The sequence below is a fragment of the Empidonax traillii genome, unplaced genomic scaffold (assembly GCF_003031625.1).
Source record: "Empidonax traillii isolate 1590-97213 ecotype Southwest subspecies unplaced genomic scaffold, ASM303162v1 scaffold1723:size71552, whole genome shotgun sequence".
Classification (NCBI taxonomy): Eukaryota; Metazoa; Chordata; class Aves; order Passeriformes; family Tyrannidae; genus Empidonax; species Empidonax traillii.
This window is the reverse complement of record NW_020956916.1, coordinates 55,349-65,823: the sequence shown is the minus strand read 5'-3', so window position 1 is coordinate 65,823 and position 10,475 is coordinate 55,349. Positions and strand designations below refer to the sequence as shown.

The 10,475-nt window shown below is 44.9% G+C and overlaps 1 protein-coding gene across 1 annotated transcript in view; it reads left to right on the top strand.

Moving 5' to 3' along the window:
* The window catches only part of LOC114070868 (microphthalmia-associated transcription factor-like), a gene marked incomplete at its 5' end in the record, with an annotated part of 11,762 nt that extends 4,638 nt beyond the window's left edge, over window positions 1-7,124 (top strand). Inside the window, 2 exons of the mRNA XM_027908478.1 lie at window positions 817-964; window positions 3,085-7,124. Coding sequence (XP_027764279.1) covers window positions 817-964; window positions 3,085-3,486 — 550 coding nt within the window. The remainder of the gene's footprint in view (window positions 1-816; window positions 965-3,084) is intronic.
* Between the last annotated feature and the right edge of the window lie 3,351 nt (window positions 7,125-10,475).

Here is a 10,475-nt window from a genome sequence, read left to right as displayed (position 1 = left end):
CCTTTCAGGTTCCGTTATATTTTTTTTAAGGTTGGTTTGGGGTTTATTTTTCCCCTTTAGGACCCTGCTTATGTTTATAATAATTTGATGATTTTTGTCACAAAGCTGAGGTTGGTGCTGGGAGTGACTGACGGCCTTACCAGAGGCAGAACTGTGAGGATGGGAAACCATAATCTGGGCTCACTGCTTAGCTGGTTGCTTGTCTTGCCAAATGATTATTTTAATTAATTAGATGTCATAGCTTGACAAGACAGAAACAGCCCCTCTTTCAGTGAAAATGGAGGGCAGTTCATCTGATAATTTAATGATAATTTTACTACTATCAGCTCGTCTTTACACTTTGCCAGTGCTGATTCAGTAGCAGTGAACCCTTCTGCTCTGGAGTTTGAAAATTTCACTTAAATCTGAATCAATGCCCCGAGTGATGCTTCTGGGGAGAGTTTCCAGTGTTTTAAAGCAGTTGCTCATGGAGCACAACTCACAGCTGCTCTACAGAGAGGCTCTGCAGCCTCCTCAAAGGCCAGAAGGCCAACATTGCTCAGTATCAACCTGCGGGACAGGTGGATCTTTGTTGATAATCTGTAGACTATTTGTTTATTTAAAGAAAGTGAGATTGATGCGAGTGCTTCCCAAGAGCGGCACTCCAGCCCCCTCTAGTGCATTTCCAGTGCCTTCTGTATCCATGAACTTGGAATAAATGTTAGCTGGGTGTTCCGTCTGTATGAGGTGTAGTCATAGGTGTGGATGTAAAGGGAACAACTCTGAAATAAAGCCTCCCTGAGAGCCTTCACTTTTCCTTTTGTGTTGATTCCAAAGGGATATGCGCTGGAATAAGGGAACGATCCTAAAAGCCTCGGTGGATTACATCCGTAAGCTGCAGAGGGAACAGCAGCGCACCAAGGAGCTGGAGAACAGACAGAAGAAGCTGGAACATGCCAACAGGCACCTGCTGCTCAGAATACAGGTTTGCTGATAAACAAGCTGCAAGTACTCTTCGTGTTCGCAGCGTGTGACTGCAGCTTGTTTGCAGGGGCATGGGTTGGAAGGAACCAGCACTGAAATTAACAGTGACCAGGGCTGAGATGAGTGCCGAGATTTTTCCAGAAAAAGCCAAGGATACATCAGTTTAAAGAGAAAAAAAAAATGGAATCCTAGCGCTCTAGTAAAAGCACTTATGGGCAGTCTGGTTTTGTTCTGCTATGGCCAACGTTAGTTGCAAACCCTGTCGTTAAAAAGATTTATATGGTAATACATTTTTCTGGGTGCCAGGCCTAAGGAATTTGGACTTCATAAATCACCTATTTGTTGATATTAATGAAATTTAGTTTGACTCTTCGGGAGTCTTCCCTGTTCCTTGGTGTCTGTAGGGCTGTACAACAGTTCTCAGCACTGAAAAACAGTAGTTGGCATCAATATGTTTTCTCTGTGGGTTGTTGCCTTGTTAGATTCACCCAGATTCCCAGTGTTCTGAACTACACAGAGATTTAAGGCTGAGAACTCCATTTCTCTAATTATTTCCTTTGCCTTCACCTCAAGCTGGATGGGCAACCTTAACCTTGCAGCCTACACAGCTTTTATTGTTACCTCTGTTCTCCAGGTGGGCAAAGACAGCTGGATATCCACCCCTCTCTGAACAAGGGTAATTAGTGTATCTAGAATTGAGTGTAAGAACACATGACACAGAGACAGTGATATCCCAGATATCCCCCTGTTGCTGGTCACCTGCAGAGCGAACAGCTGAGCTCTGCATGGAGCTGCAGTGTGTGCCAGGAGACCCCTGAACCACAGCCCAGCTAATCCACCAAGGAGATAATGAAGCTACAAATACCTGGGAGTCAAGTGTTGGAAGTAAACAGCTTTAAAATAGAACAGGCTGGGTTGAGCTTCAGTGCAGTTTTTGTACTTGGTTGAGCAATCTGCTTGTTAGGGTGAGGTGATAAAAACACACAACCCTTCTGCAGAGCAACATCAAGCAGTGAGTGGTGTTTCAAAGCTGAGATCACTTTTTAAACATCTTTCATCTTCCTTTGCACTATCCATTTTACTCTGGCTCCTTCAATCAAAATAATGTAAGACCCAGACCCTTGAATAACAGGCAATACATCTGGCAGCAAATGTGTATTTTCCCTTTTTGTGTCAAGTCTGATTAAGCACAGAATAAGGAACTCCTGATTTTCGCACATTAGCTGATGAAAGAAGTGCTTTCTCATTCCACCTTCCCTCTTGATCTTGCAGTGTGCCATTGCAAGCTTGTTGTCTTAGCTAGAAAATGGGGAGAAAGGCTATTAATCAACTTCAGTGACAGGAGTATCCAGAAACAGCACAATCACAACAGTGATTGTGATTGTCTAATATAATGCATAAGTAGAAGCAAAACATCTCTTTTACTGATGTGTTTGTGAAAGGGCATTTAAGTGAATTCTTCTATTATCTGTTTTCAGTCGAGTGCATCTGTATGATTAAATGTGAAGGTGGGATTTAAACTTTCCAGGGAGATTTGAAGAATCCTGGCTGTGTATGAAGTCTAAGGCCTTCCTGTGATTTGCTTGTGATATTTCAGTGCAGAAATAGTGCTGCTCAGTTCTGGTTGATTTCTTCCAGCTCTGCTAGACTTGTAGAATTAGAAATGTCCCTTCCAGTGTCTCAGCAGGAATTGACAAGTATCCTACAGACCTGCTATGCCTTCACATATGATTTTATAAAATTACTAACCATGTGCTTCTGCTATTTCATTTTTCCCTATTTTTAAATGTTTTCCTCACTGTACCAAACTTGCCTATCCTGGCACTGGTTTGAGAAGGAGGCCTGAGGGGAAACATGTCTGTGCTACAGGGCACTGGATTTTGGCTCTGGTGTAGGTTCTGAGGAGGAGTGTGAAGGACCTGTGTGGGGTGGTGTTCACCCACCTCTTCAAGAGACTGGTGTTCAGGTGCAAATTTGCAGGGCCTGGAGTGTGCAAGGTCACTGTGGGAGAGGGAGGAAATGTGTACAGGAGAAGGAAACTGTAAGTTGCAAGGTGAGTGTTAAGATGACAGATTTTCCTTTCAGATTTTCTTTTAATTTGTCCCTTATCCTCCTCCACAGGAACTTGAGATGCAAGCTCGGGCACACGGACTGTCCCTTGTTCCATCTACAGGCCTTTGCTCCCCCGACATGGTCAACAGGGTCATCAAACAGGAGCCTGTGCTGGACAACTGCACCCAAGACATGATGCCACACCACACAGACCTGTCCTGCACCACCACCCTGGACCTCACCGACGGCACCATCACCTTCAGTGACAACCTCGGAAACGTGACTGAACCAGCCGGCACTTACAGTGTTCCTGCAAAAATGGGATCCAAACTGGAAGATATCTTGATGGACGATACCCTCTCCCCCGTTGGAGTAACTGACCCACTACTTTCCTCCGTGTCTCCTGGGGCGTCGAAGACGAGTAGCAGGCGGAGCAGCGTGAGCATGGAGGACACTGATCATGCTTGTTAGCATATACTTGGCACACCTTTCATAAACTGCTTTGGTTCTTGATCAGTAGATTAAATAATTTACCTTTTGTAGAATTTTTTTGATTTTTTTTTTTCCCCTCTTGTGCTTCATCAGTGTGTGTGTGCGTGTGTGTACATATTATATATATAGGATTTTTTTTAGAAATTTTGTGAAGAAACTTGTATATTCTATTTTAAAACTACCAATGCCTCCAAAATATTGTACAGCATATGTACAGTATCTGTGAACTGGATTCGCCAAGAACTTTGAACTGGTCAAATCTACTCAAAGCAATAGAATTACAGATGAAGAGTCTGTTTCTACTCGGGGTGGGGGGGAGGGAGGGGGCAATCGTAGGATTGTAAATGCAACCTTATTTACCTGAAAACAAAATGTAAAGTTAAAGAATGTAAAGAAACCAAAAAAAAAAAAAAAGTCCAATTTGTAATTGTATTAATTGAATAGTGCTGCCTTAAAAAAGATACAGTGTCCCTCAAATGTTGGTCTTACATGACAAGTGTTTAGGGAAAATAGCCACCCTATTCCACTCAGAATACAAACTAAAACCAAGTGTTAAGACAACCTGATTGTGTTGATTGTGATATAAAATGCTGTTGCTGAAACTGCAGGGAGATGTGAGTGTCTCAGAGCGTTGTTTAATTTTACTCTGAGCTGGTTTGGGTTTTCCTTTTGATCACGGTTCGAGTTTTTCCTCTTAAATTTTTATTTTGTTTTGTGACACACATTGGTGGCTTTGCCAACAACAAACCAAGCAGGAGCACTGTAAGTTGGAATACACTCTTTGGACAAAAAAAAAAAAAAAAAGTCATTTTATCAGCTGGGCACATTATGTTGTACATATCTAATTGGCTTTATTTTTTTTTTTTTTAGATTGCATTGTACAGTTTCTTTTGATTTGCATGGATTCCTTAGTTATCCTCAACTTTTTGTTTTAAATTTATTTGTATTTAATTTGTAAGATTTTTGCCTCTTAATATTGCAACGATTTTTTGACATTTTTAAAACTCATTGGAAGTTTTCTGCGTTCTTTGTAAACACTTGAAAGGAAGCTTTTATGCAGGGTTCTGTGTTTTCAGAGAGATTTCAAGAATATTTTGTATATTACAGTCTCACTTTGAAAATGTTTTTAAACGCATTTAAGGTAGAGTAAAAATTTAGATTAGGTAATAAAACAACTCTGTAGAGAAACTGAACTTACATATTTATTTTTAGTGATACTGAAAAAAAAAGTAGTAATATGCTTGGAAACATAACTATGTAGTTAATATACCCGTTAGAGCAATTTGTGTTCTATTTCAGCACTGGGGCTGACATAAAGAAAAAAAAAAACAACAAAAAAAAAGAGTAAATTACTGTATCTGCAAATAACTGTTACTTGATAACAATGTTATTAATTTTTAACATGCAACCATGTTGTAAAAGTAGTTCGGTGCATTATCTACTCAAGTGTAGTCCTATGCAATAACGGTAGTTTTCCTTGTATTATATCCAGCCTGGGTGTTTCCCGGAGGTGACGTGTGGTGTTCCGAGCTGGACGGAGGGAATGGATTTCTCCACGGCAGCCTACAGCTGACCCGCAGGCGTAGCTCGTTCAGAATGAAGTGCCTTAAACTCTAGTTGTAGTCTTCCTCGACTAGCACTGACTGAAGTGTGGCGTAGGAGGAGAGCTTTGGGGTGGTGGTTTGTAGGGTGTTGAGGTGTAGCATGGTGCCCACGGGTAGGAAACGAGAGCTTCCCGTTCTCCTTCGTGCTACACTGGAAATTCCATGGGATGAGTGCGATGGTGAGTGACTTGAGTGCCAGTCTGGCAGGTGTTCCCAGGAAACCTGGGGCTCGGCAGGTAGTGCTCAGAAACCAAATGTGAATTGGGGTGGCGATGGGGCAGCTGGGGATGGTGCGGAGAGTCCAACCCAAATGCTTCTCCACAGGAGAGTTCCCGGTGTCCCTGCCTGGCCCCACTCCTCCCGGCGTGGGTGGCGGGGACACAGCTGCGGTTTCGGTACTCCAGGGTCTGCGTGTTGCTCTTTCTGTGGCTGTGCTGGTTGTGTCCAACCCCCCTCTCCCTTCCTGCTTGAGCCACCAGCTATGTGTTAGTGTTGGTGCAACCACCGGGTTGTGGCTTCTTTCTTTCCTTTGTAGTTTTTGAAGGAGGAGCTGGAGTTAGATTATAATGATGCCTCTCCCCCTCCCCGCCAGCCGCAGACAGCTTTTGGGAATGTGTCTTTCCTAGGGTAGAGAAGCTCTGGCCCAGGCAGGACCCAGGAGCCTGCAGGGTGCACTGCAGCCAGCGTGGTCCTCAGGCAGGGAGATGCTCCCTGTCCCTGCGAGGCAGCTGTGCCATAGTCAGGTCTGAGTCGAGTATGGGGGTACAGGCTGTTGGTGCTGCTGTTTGGTTGGGGTGACAGATAAGAAAATCAGGGCTGTAAAAAATGTTTTTAGCTGTAACACAGACCTGTGTTACCCTCCCCCATGAAAATGGGACAGCTCTGCGGCGTTGGTACAACAAATCAGGGTGTGCACGCTGGAGTGTAGTAACTGAGAACCACTGAGTATACTGAATAAGGATTTTGGTTTGGTGCCTGTGCTGGGCATTCAGAAATTCAAGTCTAGACTGTGGTATATGAATATTTTTCAAGCTTATGTGAAACCACTGGTACTCGTTGACAGCCGTGACTTCTAATTCTTAGCTGTGTCTGTGAGGAGGTGAGTTAGGATTCAAGGCAAACCATTGCATCAAGAGCTGGACTCCTGGATAGCAGCCACTGTGGCTGCAGCAGCTCTGTTGTGTGCTCCCTGTACCCTGTGTTGTTCTGGGGTAACATACAACTCTGCTGTGCCCTGCTCACCCTTCTCGCTGTGTTTCCTTAGGCCACAGCCCTGCTCTGAGGGTGCCCACCCTTTGGATGGTGACACCGCAGGGGAGACGCCTCTGGCAGACACAGACCCCCAGGTGGGGGCCAACGGGGGGGGTCTCTTTGCCCGTTTGGGCACCGTGGAGCATGTGGCTTGTGAGGTTCTGCAGGGTGGCAGTGGCAGAGGACAGAGACAGCGGCTCCAGGCAGGGTGTGGCATGGACCAGGTGGAGTGAGATGGACAGAAGTTGTCGCCCGGCCTGGGGACGGTGACTCGCGTGACGCTGGGCAGCGGTGGCTTCCCTGAGCAGGTGGGTGGGGAACGACCAATTCTCACTTTGCCAAAGCCGTGCAACAGGCAGGGGACGTGCAGAGTACCATGAAGTTCTTCCTTACTGCTTTTGGCCTATAAAGCAATATTTAACTCTTACAACCTGTAAAGCAAAAAGAAGGTACATAAGGAAAGCACAAAGCACAAAATAATGCACTTACATTTATGTTGTTTGACATAAAATGCACTGGGGGGGGGAGCTGATGTTGATAATAGTATAAATACCTATATTTCTTGAAAAAGTGACATTAATTACTGCCTCTTGCTATGATGCTTGGTACTGTAATGTTGATATTCATCTGCTGTTGACTGCAGCAATAATTTGTGTATGGTCCATAGCACTGTAAATTATGGATCAATTATTAATGTATCCAATGAAATAATTTGAACTGTTGTTCTTGATAGATGGATTAAAGCATTTGGTTTTTCACATATGTCTGTGTAAGTCACTCGTTTTCCATGTGGGTGGATCTTGTTTTCCTGTGTTTTTGAAGTCCCTGCAGTGCTCCTGTGTCTGATGGATGTATCCGTGTCCCTGACCTGGTGTTGGTTGGCATCTCTGGTTGCACCAGAGCTGTCCAGTTGTGTTTGTATGGTGGTAGCAAGGAAGGATGGAGCTGCAGATCAGGCCCCGCTTGGGCTTTGCAAACACGCACCGAAGTGGATAGACCTGGTGCGGCATAAGGAGCAAAACAAGTGGATGTGGTAAAATGTCATTGCCTCTCCCCACTCATGGGCTCCTGCTGTTTGCCTGGCTCCCTCCCTGCTCCTGTGGGCATCTGCCAAAACCACCCCTGGCAGCGCTGCCCTTTGCTGCCCACCAGCACCCTGTGCCAGGCGTGGGCTCAGTGAGGCTCCTTTGCTGTCACTCCTGCAAGGTCACCCACCCCAGCAGTCTGTGCAGGAGCCCCTCACCACCTTCTCCAGCTGACCTGGGCATGGGATCCCCCTCCTCCCTGTGCTCACACCCAGGTTCCTCCTCCCAAACCTGCTCTCACCCAACATGCAAACAGCTGCTCCTGGGTTGTGCTGGGAGCCGCAGCTCGTGCTGATGAGGAACCAGCTGGAGTCTTACTGTGTCTTGCCATCGTCATTATTTCTCACTGTCTCTGTTGTTTTCATCCCTTCTGGTCTTGTTCTTTGACAGGCTGTCGCTTCCTGTGCTCGCAGCATTGAGTCCCTGTGTCTCTGTGGTCCTTGCTGCAGCAGCAGTGGGGGTTCATGAGTGTTATCTCATGGGTTTGAGCCCTGAATGCAAACAGAAGTTTGAATTTGGCCTATGTCTTGAAGGTCTGATACCTATTAGGAGTACAAAGTCCTAATTCAGTTGCAATTAAAAATTACTAGCTCAATTTAAAACCTAACCAAACAAAAAATGCCTGACTCTGCTAGGACTAGAGCTGAAAAGGCCAGATCTCTCTTTGTAGAAGATACTTGAGTAAAAGCTTGTGAGTATCTCTAGTAGGTTTTGTAATGTAATTTCTTTAGAAATTCAACATGCTATTAGGATGTGTCATTGTAGTTCTGCAATAGGAAAAATATATCAGCAGCCTGGGACATAATTTCTAATTTAAGTTTGAGTTCTTGGATGTATTTTGGCTTTCCTTTGGTGGTCAGTTGTGTTTTCTTGTGGTCAGTTTGAATTTCTTGCTTTGGATGGGAGCACCTCGAGGTTTTGGCTGGGTTGCAGAACCCAGGAGGAGCAGGAAGAATACCTGTCATGGGAGTAGTGGCTGTGGGCAGTAGCTGAGTGTGTCAGCAAAGCGGTGGTGGCAGGTCTGCTTTAGAAGCCTTTTAGCTCCTTTGGACAGGCGTGAAATATTCTGTGCAGGGTAACAAAGTGGATATTAAAAGTATGTCCACCTCTGCCTGGTGGGGTCTGGGCTGTGGGATGGGGCAGGGCTTGGCTGTTGTGTGGTGGCACAGCAGGATGCTGCCACTGTGTCACCTCCTGCTTTCCTTCTGAGGAGACATGGGAGCCTGGCAGCTCCCAATGCCAGGAGGGAGGTGGGGATTGCCCTGTCTCAGTGGGCTCAGCAGTGCTGCTCCTTTTGCTCTCTCATCTGGAGGTGGTCCCAACACTGAATGGTGCTGTACCCTGTTGCTCCAGCTCCTTTGAAATGTACTTTGAAATTTTTAAAAAAGCAGCTGCAATTTTGCTTAATTTTTTTTTTTTAAAAATTTTGTTTAAAAATGTTTAAAATCGTGCTGCTGCTGTTTTGTCCCATCCTGGCACTTCCTGGAGCTGGGCTTGCAGGGACTGAAGCCCCGTTGTGTCCTGGTATCATAAAGGGTTCCTGTGACAGACCAGTGCATTGGTGCTGTCCAAGAGCTGTGTGAGGCAAGGAGAGGCTGCTGGGTTCAGTAGGAAGGGCCAGGGCATGCAAAGCATCTGAATATTGATTGTTCTTTAATGTATTTATAAAAATCACCATGGGGGTGATGTACACGGTTACATATTGTCGGTACTGTCTTAAAGCAGGGTTTGGTGGATGGGGCACACGGCTCTGGGGGCTCTGGTCTTGCTCAAACACTTTATCTGCTCTCGTGCTGTTCAGCCGCGCCTCTGCAGAGCTCCCTGCTCCTGCTGGCTTTGCTCCTCTCCACCTGTGATAGCAGCAGGAGTTAGACATTAACTGAAAGAGTGGGGAACAGCACACTCTTATGGGGCTGTGTCTTTTCCAGCTGCCTGGAATGAGGACAAGCTTCTCTTGGTGGGCACGGTGAGGATTCCAGCAGCATCTCCCTGCGGTGCTGCCTTTGTTCCACCCCAGCAGCTCCTGGCACAGGCCAGCAAACCCACCTTGCTCTAGGGCGAGTTATGATTTAATTATGTGATTTGCAAATCGTTATCTCTGAATGCAGCACGTAACTCACGCCAGAAGTGACGGCTCCAGACAGGCAGGCACAGAGGAGTTGAGCGTGTGTTGTGTTGTTCCAGGAACAGTGTAGTAGTCACTGTTATGATCAGCACTGTTTTCTTTAGACTTTCAATACATTTAGTCAAAATCTTTCATTGTCTTCAAAACCACTGGTCTGATTCTCATTTTACGCTGGGTACACTGAATGCTGCTGTTCACTGGGCATGAGTAACAACTGTGTAGATACTCTTTTATCAGTACTAGAACTACAGAATAGTAGACTGGTTTGGTTTGGAAGGGACCTTAATTAATCTTTGTCTTCTTTTTTCCCTCTTGAAAAGCAGTTTATACAACAGGCTGTTGCAAAAGAAATTACTTCAGAACATGTAAATAATAAAATAATTTCTTGTTCTCTGACCACTAAAGTAATTTTGTTCTAACAAATCCATGAAGAGCTTGCACTGCTGAGGACCCAACTGGATCCTTCAAACTTTACACTTTTCTTTTTGCAGTCATGCATCATAAGAGAATATGCAGAGATTTTAAAGTCTAATATAATAATTCTGTTTGAAAAAGCAGGAATTAAATCAAAGCTGAATAAATGGAAGAGAATTAAATTCATGCTAGACATTAAAAAAAAAAGGCACCTCAAACAATGAGGGGTATTTTTAAAAGTCACTGTTTTATTAATAATACTTTCCACCCCTTTCCCTTGATCTTCTTATGACAAGCCTGACAGAGGCACTTTTTATCAGACACTGAAGCAATTTTGCTGCTGTCATGTGCCTTTCTTGATACACACGTATTAGTCACGCAGCCGTTTTATGTTCTTTAGCATATTTTAGTGTATAATTAAAAATGTGGCTGTCTGCTACCAAGCAACCAAGCACATCAGGGGCTGGTTGTGTTCTGTCACCCACAGCA